At 45.9% G+C, this 18,079-nt stretch overlaps 1 protein-coding gene across 2 annotated transcripts in view; it reads right to left on the minus strand.

The window, feature by feature from the left end:
* The window catches only part of LOC119441875 (receptor-type tyrosine-protein phosphatase N2-like), a 658,601-nt gene that overhangs the window by 16,372 nt on the left and 624,150 nt on the right, over nt 1-18,079 (minus strand). For both annotated transcript variants that reach the window (XM_037706513.2, XM_049661681.1), the window contains exons 18-21: nt 14,608-14,681; nt 13,522-13,599; nt 9,008-9,127; nt 2,663-2,829 (exon numbers count right to left, since the gene is read on the minus strand). In XM_037706513.2, the coding sequence (XP_037562441.2) occupies nt 2,663-2,829; nt 9,008-9,127; nt 13,522-13,599; nt 14,608-14,681 (439 nt within the window). The remainder of the gene's footprint in view (nt 1-2,662; nt 2,830-9,007; nt 9,128-13,521; nt 13,600-14,607; nt 14,682-18,079) is intronic.

An 18,079-nucleotide genomic window follows, 5' to 3' on the forward strand; every position in this document is an offset into this window, starting at 1 on the left:
ATGTTATACAGTAAAAAAAAAAGTTAGTGGGAAACTGTGATAGTATGACTCAACCAGTATTGCCTGGCGTAAGCTCCAAAAGAGTGTGCAGTTGACGCAAGTGCTACTTGAAAAAAAATGTGAATGCCGGAGTTCTCTATTTCGAGCAAGGAGTCTTTGACATACGAAATGAAATTACGGAACGGAAGTTTTTAATAATGAATATCGAGGGAAACTCGCGTCCAGCTACAGAAGAATTTCAAAATTCTAGGAGGTCAATATCAACTAAAGGGCTGATATTGCTGAAGTAATAATAATAATAATAATAATAATAATAATAATAATAATAATAATAATAATAATAATAATAATAATAATAATAATAATAATAATAATAATAATAATGTTGTATGTGGCACTTTGGGCGAACTTGGTTACTTCATTACTCTGAGCAAACAGCACCTTCTGCCGAGTATATTTGACAAATTGTGATTAGGCTTTACAAGCGCCAGTTGACCGAAGTTAAGCACTCCTATTATTTGTATACCGATGGAATTCAGAATCGATGGAGTGCTGTGATTCAAGAAAGCTACAGGTGCATGATCAAAATAATTTATATTGAACAACAGAAGAACAAAATAGATCATGCTCGCACAAATTTTCGTGAGCCCCGCGAGAGGCAGCGTGGTGCCGTTCTACCCTGCCCTGACAGGATTCGCAGCTTTGAACTAGTTTCAGCAGAACGTACATATCTTTTATCGGCTTTTATCAAAACTTTACTAACTCGGCGTGCAATATCGGAGTGGCCGCTAAAATTAGTCACACAGTGCGCCCAAGGGTCGGTATGGAAATCACTAAGTTTGCGCAATGGTGGATTGCCGTCATCTGATGTTTTCGTCGCGTTATTTCTTTGACTCTCCCGCGCAGACAATGATAGCAGCACAAAAAGACATAAAATAGTTTCACATTAAATAGAAATTGGCGAATCGGCAGGTGGCACATTCGAGGCAATGGGTTGACAACAAGCATCAGATGCCGCCATGACAAGAAACACGCTCAAACAGCATTGACATTTCAAGGCGAAAACAGAGAAAGCATTCGAGAACGAACACTTGCGAGTGAAGTCGAAACAGTGGTAAGCGATATAAAAGCGAACATGTCAACAGTATTGATGTAGCAGCTGTGAGAAGTTGATACAACACATGAAAGCATAAAAGGCTAATAAACTGGTACAGTTCAACAGCTTTGGCATACAAGCGCGCATGTAGGCACTTATCGCATGCACCAACACGTAAGTGAGTGACACCTCGTTCTACAGCGACTGCTTCTAAGCTGCATTGGCGGCATGCCATTCGGCACCACGATACTCTTGAAGAAGCGCTGTCCTCTGCCCTTCGAATCACCAAAAAAAGCGCTAAAGGCAATTAAACGGCATATGCTTTGTCGCTGAGAACGTTTTCTTGGTTGTCAGATTTTCGAATTGGGGGCATTTTCACAGAACCGGCAGAGAACACTTCAGCATAAACCCTGGTTCTAAAAGGCAACATGTAGAAAGCAGGCTGCCATGGCCACAGTTCCGTATCAATTCTTCAATGTAGCACATGCTTGCACATTATATCGAAAAAAAAAAACACACATATGGCCCGTATCCAATAATCCTCTATTAACATGTAGAGATCCCACAGAAAACCCCTTATATTACTTTCCATATGTCGTATGGGACACCGTATAAAAAACCTATATGCCCCATATCCAATAATTCCACATGAACACATGGGGACCCCATATAAAAGCCCGTATTTTCCCTTATGTCATTTGGGCCACCCTATCGAGAAAAAAAAAACATATGCCTGATAAATTACATGTCCAATAAGCCAATATATATGCATGCCCCCCCCCCCCCCCCCCCCCCCCCCCCGAAAAAAATGCGTATGTTCCCATACATTATATTAGGATGCGTCATGTGATACCATATATCACATGGGGTATGCCCCATATAGGACATGGGACATGTCCCTGATGATATATAGGAATATACAGTTTTTTTTCTACGAGGTAATATATTCATATACTAGATATGGAGGTAATGGTGACATATCTTTTTTTTATGGGGTGTTCCATGTGGTATATGGAAGCATACGTGTTTTATATTAGGGTTTCCGTATGGTCATATTGCTTTATTGAATATGGCGCACATGTTTTTTTTCTTTAAGAGGGCGCCACTGCACCTCCATGCGGATACGCGCTGACCGAATAGCCCATAAGAGGGCCGGCGGAACATGCTCGGGTCACTCGGTGCTCCTGTGTATTGGGTTCGCACCGGTACCACATGGTGCGGCCTGTGAATCGCAACTGCCCCTTTGTGAATGCAAATTTCTTAGCGTTATCAACAGTTTGTGAGTGAGGCTAGTTAAAAAAATCCTTGATATATCCCAATGTATAGGAGTATGGCGTAGTCAATAATGAAAATATCGGGGCCTCAATGGGGGTGCACCTTAAGAGGAAACATTCTTTTTAGTTAACAGTAGCCATTTACACACATAGCCGACTAACGTATCTGAAGATAACTACAGAGACGATAAGTTATATGGCGACATCCTGGCGCGCAGAACGAAAATAATCAGGACACGTATTACAAACGACGAATCACAGGGCTCATGAGCCCATCGCGCGCGTCTCTGACCTTCGAAACTCCAGGATAGCCTTGATGGAAGCCGGGATACCGTTGTCTGGCCACGAAAGGAAATGAAACTGTGTGACTGTCCGGGTCTCGCTGGTCTTGAGGTTCTTGAGGTAGAAGCTGCGCACCAGGTAGTCGTCGCACCAGATGTGTTCGGAGACGAGGTGCACCTACAATGGAGCACGGAAATCAATTGTTGTCTCGAACTAGCACCACTTCGTTCATAGACTTTTTTTCTTGTTTTTTTTTTGCTTTTTTTTTCCCGTTCGTAACATACCAGTCGGTAATATCAACCGACTTGAAAAGCTGTCTCCGAGTCTTAAGAGAATATCACGCCGAGCCAGATTCACGCTAATCATAAAGCAATCGTTTTTTTTTTTTTTGCCTGCGGACCATCGTGCAAACCTTTAAAGTCATCTGCATATATTAAATTATGTTGCATTCAGTGCTTTGTTCACCATTTATTATTGCGATAGCAATTATATGGACACTCCAAAGCGGATTTCTGCCGTCGGCGTCGCCGTCGCCGTGAGGTTCCGTATGACATCAACGGTGATGAAATCTCCGCCGCGCTCCGGTAGCTGTATGTGCGAGTGAAAGGGCGCGAGGGATGCGCGCTTTCACAGGGAGCGAACGCACGTCGGAGAGCAAACGCGCGTTCTGCGCCGTGCTCCCTCAAGGGCTGCATAATTAAGCGTCTCTTTCCTCCTTTCTATATATAGAGAGCAAACGCGACTTTTTCCGTCGCGCGAAAGGCTGCGGTGGGACGGGAGGGAGGGGGGTGAGGCAACGTTTAGCTGCGGCACCAAATGCGTATTTATAAAAAAAAAAAAAAAAAAAAAAAAAAAACGCCGCGTGCGTTGACAACAGTTCTGCGCGTTGCTGGTGCTGCTGTATGTCCAAGTTTATACAGATGATAAAACTACTATCCTTACTCCGTATAGCTCTCTACTAATTTGCTATCGCAAATGATGCTTCGCCTTTCGGGTGAAACTGCGACAATTTTTTTCTTTCGCTTCTCCTGCATTTCTGGTTAACATTCGCTGCCTTCACCCTTTATTTCCTCCTCCTCCTCCTCCTCCTGTTTACTATCACTCAGTTATAGCTCTGCCTTGGTTCCCCTTCCATATGAAACCTTATTAAACAGCGGTTTACGTTTGCAGTATTAAAAGCCCGCAGAATTTCGCCAGATCACTAAAAGGATATGTGGAACACAGTGCATTAAAATGTTTCATTTTCGCTTAGAAGTATGGCAGCAGTAAAAAAGCTGGAATCAATGTCCCCCTTCTTCCACTCAATCACCGAAATTTACTAGCTTGGTGCGCTGGCCCTCAGTTAGGAAACCCAACGCGCATGCTTTGTCTCCGTGCTTTTATGAGTAACGTTACTTAACGCGGCGACACTTACGCCTCATTCGCACCGTTGAAAAGGAGCTCGCCAAGTCCGTCTTAATTTTTTTGTTTACGTTCCTCTTTCGAAGGAGCAGAATCCATTTAAGCGAGCAGAAAAGAAACACTCTTTTATAAAGAGGAAACAAAATGAATAAATAAAAAAATAAACGAAACACAAGCTGGGGTACATGTAAAGTGTGTGGGGAAATGTACACAACCCCGCAAAGAGAGCTCGAACAGAGAGACACAGGGAAAAAATAAAAATAAACGCGCTGAAAGGAGGAGCTGGGAGCCCGAGGGAAGGAGAAAGTGGCCGGAAGAGAAACATTGGGCGTCTCGAGTAACGAGATTTAAATTACTCGCTCAGCGGAGAAGAAGGAGCACGGTCTTCCAGAGCGGTGAAACGAAGCGACATAGGTGGTGGGTATAGGAAGCATTGAAAAAAAAAAAAAAAGAGAAAACGATTGCCATCGCTCCGAGGCCGAAAGTGAAAGAAAAAAAAAAAAAAAACACGCGAGGAATAGAATTTGAGGACGAGAGTGCCCGACGAAAGGAGCGGAGAAGAAGGAAAATTTGGAAGTTGGAAGTGTTAAGAGTGGGAGTGTACGTAGTAAGCCTCCTACCCCCCCCTCCCTCCTTGCAACCCCCCCCCCCCCTCCCCGCCCCATCCCCTTTCTGGCGGTTGAAGAACCGTGGTGGTGGTGGAGGACCACGGTTTGGCCACAGTTACGACGTGCGACGAAGTTTAGCGCAGCGAAAGACTGCTGCTAGACGAGAAAAAGGAGTGGACAAATTAGAGAGGGACGGAGAAGAAGAAAGAGCGGAAGAAAATGTAAAGCGGAGGCGACGCACGAGGCTACGCACTCGAAGCAAAAACGCAGTGGTGGGCGACCAGTATGAAATTTCGAGCGAGGTGAAGAAGAAAAACTCCGTAGTAGAGCGGTTTTCTTGAAACGGAGCGTTGGTGGGCTAGGAGTTGACGACAAGTACTCGACTGCGAAAGGGCTGGTTTCCCTTCGTCCAGTTAGTTCGAGCAATCGGAAAGACCGAAATTTTGCTCTGTTCTACTTCAAATACGTACGTGCCCTTGCCTTTTCTAAAGTCTCTTTATTAATTTTATTTAGACAGATGTATTCAGCAGCTCAAGCTTAAGGTTGTCAGGCTGTCTTAAGATGCAGCCTCTGTGAATAATACAGAAGAGGCGAGCCTACGTGAAAGAGAAGAACGCACACAAGATGTAGTCTGCCTGCTACACTGAGTGCGTGAGCCCGCGTCTATTAACGGCGTCGTAGCGTTTTGCAGAATAAAGTACGCAAAATAGACGCCGCGCTTTAAAGAGATATGTTACAGATATGAAGGCCTCGCGGGTTCTTGCTCCACGTCAGACAGCTTTTGTGGTTCTGTGAAGCACGACTGGGTCTAAATAGGGCTTCCTAGACAATACAGTATACATGTTCCTTCTAACCGTGACGTCATATAGGCAGGCCCACCACCTCCACTAAAAACAAACGGGAGCTTCGCGCTAAAGGTGGCGTAAGTATAGAGTTTGCCGAGCGTAAGTTCACCGTGATCGCTGTGAAGTATCTCCTTCAATCAGAATGCAACGAAGGCTTTCAAATGCTACGCATTTGGAATACTTAGGCACCGTGCTTAACAGACCCCTTTTGTTCTGGTCGTATACTATTCATTCTTCCGGTAACGAGCGAACAGTGCTTACTTGTATTGAAAAAGTTTCCTATTGAAGCTACCACATTTGATAGCTTTGATGTTTTGCGATATAAGTCGGACATGGATATATTGAATCTGAAGGGGATCACAAGAAAGTTCGATATATAGGTAATTCGATATATAAAATAAAAATGTTATACGAGCATTTTCAAGGGCATTTTAGTGCTCTTCGTTATACATAATAATTCGTTATATGTGGGTTCGATGTATCCGGGTGCGACAGTACACCATATACTCGGAAACACTCTCACTCTCACATCATAAGAACACTCTCGCAGCCAGGTTATAGTATATTATGCGTAATAATGCGGAAACTTAATTGAAATATATTTTCTCTACAGATCACCCGAGCACGTCGTTGATATCTTTGTATGTTTGTTTTTTTCGCACATTGCGCATGTGCTTATTTTGACATAAGATCACCGCGAACGCTATTGCTAAACCCAAACAAAAACAAAAAACAAAAGAAGAGAAGAAAACGAGAACTTTCTTTAGAAACCATACGCTTTCGTCGCTCTAAGAAGGCATCCTCATTCGTGGGAGCGAAGAAGATAAAAAATCAGGGCGGTAACAACCAACGGGAAACGTTGCTTTCTATTCAAACGTACGTCCTCCCAGAAACTGGCGTCATTACAGCTGCATTCAGGACATGCTCTCCTTTTATGGCTCTGTACACAACGTTAAAGTGCGACTCGTCGTTTAAACAGGAACTTCATTTTTTGCTTCCCTTCCTCTCTCTGTCTCCTTACTCCTCGTCGTCGGTGGGCTTTGAGTCTCTCTCGTGTCGCACCGTCTTCTTTTTGTTTGTACGTTAAACCGCTTCTCTCTCCATCGCTCACTGTACCACGCTTCTAATTTCTATCTCAACGTCGTCCAGTAGAGCGGGCTTTCGCGGTGGCAGCCGCCTTTCACGCCGTCTCCCGCCAGTCCGGCGCGGCGCGTGAGCGCTTAACCACTTTGAGTTCGTCTTAATTAAAGACGATGGCTCCTGCACTGCAGACGCAAGATTTTTACTTTTGCCAAAAAAAGAAAAAAAGAAAAGAAAAAAGAATCCCGCATAGGAGAGTGAGAGAGGGGAACGTTCTTGCGACGAAAGTGCCGGTATCTTATTCCTTTCGTCCCGTCGATGAATGAGGGCGAGGAGGTGGGTGACGAGGGTGAGAGAAACGTACAGCAGCGTTACGATGGGAAAAGTAAAGTATAAGGGGGGAGCTGCGGTGGCAGTGGAAACCAGCGCGCCGGGTAAAATAAACGTCGCAAGGAAGCATAGAAGCACGTCGAGAGGAGAAGCCGAGCACAAGTAAGGCTTAGATGAAGCAAAGGCCGTATGCTTACAGCCGAAGGTTGGCGAGAGAGAAAGCGAGTGAGAGGACTGAGTTGAGAAGGAGGGCGTTAAAGCGAGAGGAGCAAAGAGAGAGAGAGAGAGGCGTAGGAACGATGATGTTGAAATTCCGCTCGTCCCCGACAACGACGGCAGGCGACGTCGGACCGGCGGCCACACTAATGAGAAATTGGAGCGTCCCATCCAAACTCCCCCTTCATCTCCTGGCGCTCCCCCCCCCTCCCCCCGCCTTCCCTTCTGTCTCCGCAAACCCGCTTCTTGTCGCCTCTGCTGGCCGCACTCGCGCCGTTTCCAGCAAAACAAGGAAAAAATAAATCGCCACGCTGGTGGCGCGCCGGTGCTTGGCAGCACGCGCAGTTGAAATGTAAACGAATGAATAACGAAACGAATCGCCAGAGATTTGTCGACGAGCCCGCACGCGGGCGCATACAGCTCGTTTCGTTTCGCGAGCTTCAAGCTGTCTCTCAGTCGGGCACCGACGACGCGTGTTTGCCGTTCCGTCTCTCTCGAACCGAGAGCGCGCGGGCGCGAGTGAATGGATCAAATAAGGGCGACAGGCAGCAGCGGCGGGTGCAACGCGTTCGTCGCGTCGAGCGATGGTGCAATCAGCGTTCGTTGGAGACTGCTTTGTGCCCGCCCTGACACCGAGGTAGCATCGCTACTTGTTAGACAAAACCACTCACTGTGAGCCACCTGTGAAGGCCTGTCTGGGGGCGCGTGCGCTCTCGAGAGCGAGTAAATAAGGGAGAAGTATACGGCGCGAAGAACGCTGCGCATAGCCGCAAACCGCCGCTGAAAATTTGCGACGAGTTGGATGACGGCTGCCCGCATTGACGAAGTTTCCGTTCTAGTTAGACGCATTCAAGCGCGGAAACAAGTCTTCTGAGCCCGTCTGGAGCCGGTGGAAACCTGGAAACGACTAGGTGGTGCGATGGTTGCTTTGTCGTGACTGTTCGGGGTAAATACGCGCGCGAGGCGGAATGCAAGAGCGTCGGCATTGCGTTCCTCTTCTGTCGGGCAAAGTTTTGACACGATGCGAATGAAGTGAAAAACGAGCGAGGGCTGTATGGAAACAAAGGTGCGATTTTACCGAGGCTGTGTCTTAGAGCCAAACTCCGTAGTACTCATTTGGAAAGTTCAGTTAGGCAACGAAGAATAGATTCCACAAGCTGACTGGCCTGCACGCGGTGTTGCGTAAAAAAGAAACAATTCACAACAAAGTGTGTGGAAGACCGCATATAATTAAATAAGGGTGCTTTTGTGGTATGCACGTGGGCCTGTCAATTAATTTAGAACCACAGTGTATGGGTAGATGAAAAGGCAACACAGCGATGTCACTGAAGAGACATTTCGAAGATGAATTCCGACACTGGTGTCCTGCATGTAATTAAGCACGGAAACTAGTTTAATTAGTGTTTGAGCGTTGGAGTTTGGGTGCATCTGCTGAACGCAAAAAAAAAATACTGTCGTTCTAGCTTATTATGATGGTCGCATTGTACTGCGTGCCAGGCAACAGAAGAGCGAGGACCGCGCGTGTTGCACCGAGCAAATATTAACACGGCGAAACTTTTCTCTCTCACTCGCGAGACGTGTTGGCGCTACACTGCACAAAATAAAAATTGTAACATAGTCCACCAGGGCACATTTTTGGTAAGCCTTTTAGTCAAAACCTCTGCTCATCAAAATTCACGACATTGTGAAAGAGCCACAGATAAACAAGACGGGAAAGGCAGGAAGGTTAACCGAAGAGAAACACTTGATTCGCTACCCTACACAGGGGGAGGGCAATGCGAGACAGAGAGATGGCACAAGAAAGTACAAGAAAGAATACGTATAAAGATTACCAATAAGGCACTAGCGGAAGTAAACGCGTGCTCTCGTCGTTACCTCGTAGGTGTGGTAGACTTCGCTCCCTTCCTCGGGCCAATAGCGATGGCACATGGCGACCCCGTTCTCCATCAGGCGACTCAGCATCACGATCACAACGCTGCCTTGTTCCCAGATCATCTGCGAATTTGTGGCTAAAGCGCCCTTAGGCGTTGATGCACCCACGCTGACGCCTGGTGGCACGTCTCCTCCATCACGACTACCAACGTCGATGACCATGAGCAACCGTCGTGCATATGGAAGCTGCACTACGCTGCACACGCTAGCACAACGCGAAAGACGAAGCACGTAACTGACACACTAATACAACGCGCAAGACAAAGCACGTAACGGAATCGTCACCGAGTCAAATCAGCGCGTACAGCGCGTCGTAATTGCAGCCTCCGCGATCAACTTCAGAAACATTTTCAGAGCTAATTGCGGAGGCCACGCTCCGCTGTGCTGAGTACGGTGAACGCCACCTAGGTGGCGTTGGTAGTGCTTCTTGATGCCAGCGTCCCTTCGAATGCTGGCATCGAGGCGTCGTAGTGCTGAGACCACCGAAGCGTTCACTGTCGGTGCGCGTTAGTGTCATAATGCAGTACTTCTCTTTTCTGCTCGTAGGCGGCGGCACCGCCCCGAGCAAGAGAAAAAGGTTTTCGAGCAAGTTTAATACTTAATAATGGCACATGGACGATTTATGGACGACTATTGCCTATATACAGGCAATACAGCCGAAAAAGATTTTTTCTTGCCGAGTTTTGTTTTAAGTACGGATATTTCAGGCTAAACGTCTTCAGCCGACACTACTTGATAGACAGTGAGCATCATTTATCGGAATAGAGCAGGATCAGAGGACGAAGAACAATTTTGGCACGGGATTTGATTTTTTTTTTTTTAGAGTACCGTCAGAGAAAAAACACCGGCGCAATAATCCTGGCTGTAGTGGTATCATACATGTAATGTGGAGCAGGTGCACTGTACACCTCCGTTTTGAATATGACGAGAACTGTCTGTAGAAGTTCCAAAAGACGCCACGGGAGGCTTGGGGTGAAGCTCGATACCAGTGTTCTGCCTGGTGTTGCCCACCTATTGCTGAGAAACGTTACCACAAAATATTTTTTTTGCGTTAAATATTCTTATTCTAAGTGTGTTTGGTACATTTGAATGAAAAATACACATTTCCTTCGGATACCTTTACATATTGTTCTTAACAAGGTAACAGTTGATGAAAAGTTCCTTCTTTAACGTTTGCGTACACGACTCGCTTTCTGTTTAAAACACGCTTTTTCAATGGAACGCTATATAACCACACGTTGAAACATTAACGAAAACTCAGACCACGCGACTTACGTTTGCTGACTCTTCGCAAACACATGACCAATCCGAAAACATCTTTGAACATACGTCATGGCTTACGTGTCCGGCTATGGAAGATCCTCTGACCACGACTACGGGCTTACTTCGCGCCATGCGCTATAGTGCCGTGTATTATGTTGTTCCTGGTTAAGAGACACTCACCAAGAACATTCAATCAGTTTAAACTGATTAAGAATACTTTCAATACTCTATTTTCATTAATGTCCCGTTTAGAGGTTGATGCTCGCAAGCTAAAGCGAAGGTCACGCTTTCCTTGTTTTTTTTTGTTTTTTTTTTAGTTTCACGCCGAAACCCCTTAGTTAAGTTTCGTCTCTGGCTCCTTTGGAATACAATGTAGTTTATATTCAGTGGTAACAAGTTAACTAGGTCCGAACCACTCATACGTTTACGGTGAATTTTTCTAACAGCGGATCTGTTTAGCCGGCCGTTAGTCCGTGGTGCGTCGGAAGAAATGTGGGCCGATCCTGGCGGTAGTGCAGAAAGGGTTCAAGCGCAATATGGCACATACCCCTGTGAACTAGCGAAGCTGACCCTGACTAAGTCTAGCTAAGGATGGTTGGGACTACTTAAGCTTAGTCAGTCATCGATAGCCAATCAATAGCTCATCAACATTCGATCAATAATAAATAAATTCCGGTAAATGCTGGGGATAACTTGGTAGTGCTTAGCCTAGCCCAAATATGTGGCCAATACCTTGCGATAGCCAATCAATAGCTAATCAATCATCGATCAATAATCAATACATTCCGGAAAATGCTGGGGATGACTTGGTAGGGCTTAGCCTAGCCCAGATACGTGGCCAATTCCTTGCGATAGCCAATCGATAGCCAATCAATAGCTAATCGATCATCGATTAAAAAGTCAATACATTCCGGAAAATGCTGGGGATGACTTGGTAGTGCTTAGCCTAACCCAAAAGCCAGGACTAGATAGGTGCCCATCAGCTCCGCTGTCTCCTTAGCATTGCGCCTCCAGTGCAAGCTACGCTAACTTTTTTTTTCTCTAGTGTCTTTTTAAGTACATTCTGTAAGCGCTCCGAGTTGACGCATATGTACCTGTGTGTATGTTAGCGTACGCGTGTGAACGCTCGTCTCTTCTCCCGCTTTCTCTCGTTTTCTTCAGCGCACCCATGTGAAGTAAGCAGCGGCACCTGTAGATGGGGCTAGCTAATACCACCAGTTTCCGTTAAAATGCCTCTCTCTTGCTCCCAGAGTGATAAAATATGTCATGCGTATGTGTCTTGCGTATGAGTGCTAGGTGGTCCGCGTGGGCGCCATTAGCTGTTCAATATTACTACGCCGGTAGTTAATAACTCCGAACAAAGTTTGATGCATTCCCTTACATCAAACTGTGTCGTCGCGCCATTGATTCATAAACGTCGTTTAACCAGTATACGGATACTTTATGCAGGATTTTACTGCGAAGGCAGTTAATTGCTCGAACAGGGCCTTATTTCTCCCTCCGTCCATTTAGTCATGCCGCGGCGTGCGTTGTCGTTACCATCGTCATCTTCGCATAGAGTTGTGGGCATTGGGAGGAAGGGGGGATGGGGATGGCAATAAATTATTTCACAACTGAAATAATACCTCGAAATTTTTAAAATTGAAACCAAAGTAACGTTGCTGATGAAATGTCCACGTCCAGTGTTTGAGCAACTAAGAAAACCGCATTGGTGATTTTGATCTTCACGTGTTCTATAATGCGGACTGTTGGGACTCGGGTAGCGTTTGGGCCGGTGATCCTTGAGCCATAGGGATGAGTACGTCCGGGAGTCAGAGCGATAGAAAAAGAGGGTTTATTTTACAGTATTTACAGTGGCTCCAAATATGGAAGCCCACTCCAAGGGGGAGCACTTTGAAAGTATCAGCTGACTACATGTCTGAACACATATCAGAACACGTCGGGACACCACTGAACCAAATGTGCCTACTTATAAAATGTTCGTCTTTCCTAGTTGACCCGACTAGGGAATCAGATGACCTTGATGCGGCCAATCAGAGGGGTCGTATTGTTCACTGAACTCCGCCTCTAATGTTGCACCTTCCAAGCAAGGACGAGGCATTCTGGAAACAGGGGATTCACACTCCTTCTACGAAAGTTGTCTCCTTGGTTTCTATCTCTCAGTGACGTTCGTCTTGCCAGGGTCGGGAGAGTGACCTTCGCACTGGCCCCCGCTTCCACGAAGGGTGGCGGTTGTGGTCGTTTCGTGAGCTTCTTTGTCATCGTATCCCAACCGGTGTCGCGTGGCGTCGCCAGGTAGGCGGCCGCTGATGAAGGCGGTGTCATCGGGGGAAACACACAAACGATGCGCACTGCCGATTTGGGGCGCTTCATCACCCGTCAACGTCGGTGTCGGGCACTGTCACCGTCTGGGCGACGCTGATGAAAGGGCCTGCCTCGATGGGAAACAATCAAAGAATGCGCCCGGCCGATTCGGGACGCAACAGGACTCAAAACTCGCACTCACGGAGCTTCTGCATTCCGCCCTTCTCGAAACGCGGCCGCCATTGCTATAGGTTGAACCCGACACATCGCGGTCAGCGGTAAAATGTCACGTCCACGGAGTCACCGTGGTGTGCAATAAAAATTGGAGGGTAATCCCTTTGTGCTATTGCGCATTTCAATAAGTTACGTTTCTTACTACGAGCCGAAGAGAAAGGCGAAATAGGCAAAATAATTTGTACCCGTCCTGCATAAGCAATTACATTGGCAATTACGACTTAGCATGAGTGCTTCACACTGCGTGACGTAATGCGAAGTACTGAACACTCTTAAACAACGTAATAACTAATAACTTAATTACGACATCTGCTTGGCCTGAGCGTACTGACGCACCCTAACGCCTAGTTTGTCTTGATTTGTGTTGTATGCACCACAAGCAAGACAAAAGGATTAGCATGCAGCTGGCGAACGAGCAAAGCTGTCACTGTCACTATTCATCTCGCTTTATGGTTCGGTAGCAACCCAGAGGTGACATAAGCTTCATTGTCGAGCCTCGTAGGAAGCTGATAGAAAACCCGAGGCGAAAATCGATTCCACAAAATAATAATAATAATAATAATAATAATAATAATAATAATAATAATAATAATAATAATAATAATAATAATAATAATAATAATAATAATAATAATAATTTTGAAAACATTCCGCACCTGCCAAAAATCAGCCGTTGTGTGAGGCAGGGGACCTTGACTGGCGATGTACGCCGGGTTTCGTGGGTCGTGGTCCGTCTGTAAAGAGATGTACACACGGGTAAGTCGCAAGAAAGTTCGAAAAACAAGGCTAGCAGTCATCGTTCCAGTTAGGAGACGTAGAGTGTCGACGTGCCCGTTTCTGCTGCAGAATCATTCAGTGTAGGCCCCGATCCAAATATTCTTTTGCGCTGCTGCTAATACTATATATTTCGTGTATTCGCAAAACAGAAGCACAGCACTGAACGCACAAAGTCTTTTAGACACGCTGACTGAAAAAAAATGAAAAATAAAAAAAATTGAAGTTGTAATAACGATGACTCCAAAGTGGGGACCGTTTGGTAAGGCCTCATTGGGGTGTCCCTTTTATTTTGCTTTTCTTTTTGAGGGCAGAAAGAAAGACTGTCGTTGAAAGCGAGAGATACCTTCTTATAACAGTAATAAATATCATTTAAGGTAGCTTATTTTCTGTGTCTCGATAATAGGGAGACGAGCCACAGCTGAGTCAGCGAGTGGTGTTGCAGAGCTCTCTTTAAGTAAGCTTCTCTTACGTAGCAGTGCTTCCTCGTCGGCCCGCGACCATGCCGTCCTCGTCTCATGATGAAGATCGGCGCGATAACGAGAAAACCACTGTGGTGACAGCAAATCACTAAAAGCCATTACGCAAAAGTAGTTCTGCGAATACAGGCGCAAGTTCTCAACGCTAACAAATTACGAAGCTCCGCGGGCACATCGGCACTATGCAACGCATGATAAAGAAAACGTGTCGAAAGGTACAGCGATGAAAATGGTCTTCTGATCCACGCACTAGAGATCAGTATAGTTCTTGTTTCTTCCTTCTTTTGTTCCATGATTGCAATAACTAGAGCTGGAGAGCCACTACAACACCCAGTTCAATTTTGGTAAGGTACGACTTGGCAACCACTAGAGAATGGTTACATAATGTATAGCAGAATGACTCACACATCCTTTAAGGACCACCCCATCCTTCTTAAGTTTACCTTAATGTAAACGAAGTTATAATTAGATAACGCTTGAGTGACTTACGATTGTGCTGGCGTTGATGTAATCAGAGCCGTTCGCGTTGGAGACGTCGTTGAGAATCACCCGTGAATGGTCGTCTATAAAAAGGCGGAAAATAATTTTCAGGAGTTAAGTACTAGAGATGGGCAAAACGGTTCACTTCAGTGAGCGGCTCGGAACGGCTCAGCTCACTGAAGTGAACCGGTTGATATAAACGGCTCACCGGTTCACTTTAATCTGTAACCTGTGTTATGCATATTCTAATTATTTAGCCTTGAAAAACGATATATGCCTTAGTAGAATAACCATATCATAGGTATTTTGACTATGACGGCGAATATTTATTTTACAAGCGCGAATTTTTAATGGTAATGAATGTTCTTTTTCTCATATTGGGGATAAAATGCTTATGATACTGTATCAGACAGAAATGCGATATAACTTCCTCGTCATTACAGGAGCTTTTCTCTTTATGTGGTACTTTAAATCAACTTTGGTCAAAATAGGAACAAAAATTATTGTAAATTATCTTTCAGCTTTATTCATTTATTCAGGTACGCACGCTCATTGTAATATGAGTGAGCTTTAACGCCATACAAAATTAATGTCGAAATCATTTGTTGAATTACAATACAAAAATCATACGTAAGATCTACAAAACTGCCGCGCGTACCCTTCGTTTTTTTTTTTCGTTTTTTTCTTTCTTTTTTCTCTTGAGCGCACGCACGGTACTGGTGATCATGTCATCATGGGCCAGAACAACAACAACAAAATGAATGCTATTACAACACAACAGATGATTGACCTCGTTTTTGACGTGCTAATGACACACCCTCAGAAAATGCACAGAAGTGGATGACATGGGCGACATTTTCATGACTACACCAATTAGCACAAATGAAGACCGGGACGTAAACTGTACGTTCGCCTGTTGTCTTTAAAGACACGGAAGACTTCGTCTTCGGCGTGTTGGTGCACCAGCGCAAGATGGGTGAGAGTCGTGAGACATCGTTCAAACAGCAGCAGGCAACGAACGGCGCCATCCTTTGCCAATTAAGGCTTCCTTACTTCTCCCTTCGGTGGCATCGAATGCCACACTACAGGACGCGCACAAACCCAAAGGGTCTGCCGCGCAAACCGCACAGAGTACGAGTAGCGCGAGTCTGCCCACGCTGGCCACCCCTCGTCGGTCAGAAAACGAAACCCAGCAGAAGACCCGGCTCTGACGGAACGGTTCGGCACGGCTCACTGAACAAGACAGAACCGGCTTCCTCTCTCCGAAAGAACTGCCGCTCACTTTTACTGAACCACGGCTCTCTCGTTCTTTAAAAAGAGCGGCTCAAAAGGTCCTGCTCGCTCCTGAGCGACCCATCTCTATTAAGTACAAATGCATACTTTGTGCACTGTAGGTCGCAGGAAGAAACGACGATTACAATCTGCACGGTGACTGCCGAAAAATATGAAAACCAGAAAGTTGTATGCATTTCTGCTATCGCTGAGCCATGTCTACGCATCCGGAGAATAAAACATTGGAACATATAATCACTACCAGTGTTGTATGGGTTCGAACCTCGCACATGAATATATACATAGCACAGTTCCTGCCAAACAGCCTGTACCGTGGGGCAATTTCGTGTAAAATGAAAGTCATGTCGCCTCTCCAAGGCAATTCTTGTACCGACTTTCACGCCGATGTGTACGTTATCGAAGGCGCGGAATGTTGTGGTGACAGTAGTCAATTTGAGGCTTCTTTTTTTCCTTTCTTGTAGCTAAAAGAAATGGCCCTGAACATTCAAATTCTCGTGAAGCAGCTTGACGTCTTCTGGAGCAATAGCGCTTACGACTGCAGTTTAAAGCACGTAGCACAGAGAACTAAGGCAATAAATTACCTGGTGCCAGCAAAGCTACGTATTGAAAAGCTTTAACTTGAACGCGACGGAGTCACACATTCGAAGATACGGTATGTAGCAATTGAAAGGAGCAAAACATTACAGACAGAATGAGCGAGAACTGCAGGACGAAAGAGATATAAGAACCTCACGTTATCATTTTGTATACTACATAAAAACTCTACCATCGGATAGAATGCGCGCAATAACTACAGTTAAATCAATTGTAAACCAAAAGCTCCAGGAACTGTTAAGGTGTTACGAGAATAAAACGCCACAAATTGTTCACGCGTAATGGCTGCTTCAAGACATCTAAGTTAGTCCGAACTTAAGAGTCCGGAGCGCCGGCAGGAGATTAAAGACTAACCAATGTAGCGTAAATGGGTGGAGCAGTTATGCATGACTTTACCGGCTAAATCGCTGGTTTGTTCGCGCTCTAATTTAGCACGGAGGTGGCATACTGTAGTGGATGTAGAATTAGTGCAACATTTGTGAACATTATTCACCCGTTTCCTCAAGAATAAATAACCCGGCAGGTGTCTTGTTTCGTCGTTACAGTGGGAGATGGCGCCACGGTTCCGTCCCGGCAAGTTGTACGTTTCTTGTCTGGCGTCGCCGCTTACCACGCGTGCTCATAATTTATTCTCGACGAAATATGCAAGCAGTGCTCTCAAATGTGGTATTAAATTGCATCCACCGCGAAATGCTTCTTTCGTGAAAAATTTGGGCTTGCACGAGGCAGCGGAATAGCCGGAAGAGTCACGTATACCTGACGCAAGATACTTACGAAACAATCCGGACACTAAGGATATTACACGACAGAACACTTTATCTATTACTTTAGCAGGAATACTTCGTCTGTTCAAATTTTGGTGTTGGCTTCGAATTGCAAAAACTGCGGGCATGGTGCTGCCAAAGAAAACTAGCAGCAAAAAACAAAAAAATAAGAAAAGCACTGCAAGGCAATATCAGTATACGAACACTTCATGGGTTGAACATTTCTCATCCTCGTCGCCACAGCGAGACGGAGCCTATGGGCGCGACAAAGCTTCGCAGTGGCCAACGAGGCACCGTTTGAAGGGCTCCATCTTTTTTCTCTTTCAGCTTAAACTGCAGAAAAAAAAATCATCATAATAAACAAATGAAGCAAAACGAAAACCACGAAGCTGCCAGGTGAGACTGTCTTGTACACGCGCCGAACTCCTTCTCCCGTTCTCCGCTCAAGTCGGAGTGTCCCTTCGTCGCTCGCTCGGTTCTGTTGCAGCGAGCTGTCTGTCGGAAGAAGAAGATGGGCACGACGGAATCGAAGAAAAGAAAGAACAAGTGCGCGAAATTGAGAAAGCGAGAGAGAGAGAGAGAGTTGGAAAGTACACGAAGCCAAGGCAAGAGGCTCCAGAGTGAGCGGTGCTGGAAAAGAATCGATCGCAGTGACCCTGTCGCCCGGCTGCTGCCCCGATCCCGCCGTTGCCCCGGACGCGGCAGAGTCGGGGGGACAAAGCCGCGCGTAACGATGTCTAATCCCGTCCTTCCCCGGCCCGTCCATCCGCCCCGACTCCCTCATCCCCGACCGACGCCCAACAGCGTAGTGCGCTTACCAACGTTGGGTG

The sequence above is a fragment of the Dermacentor silvarum genome, chromosome 2 (assembly GCF_013339745.2).
Source record: "Dermacentor silvarum isolate Dsil-2018 chromosome 2, BIME_Dsil_1.4, whole genome shotgun sequence".
Taxonomy (NCBI): domain Eukaryota; kingdom Metazoa; phylum Arthropoda; class Arachnida; order Ixodida; family Ixodidae; genus Dermacentor; species Dermacentor silvarum.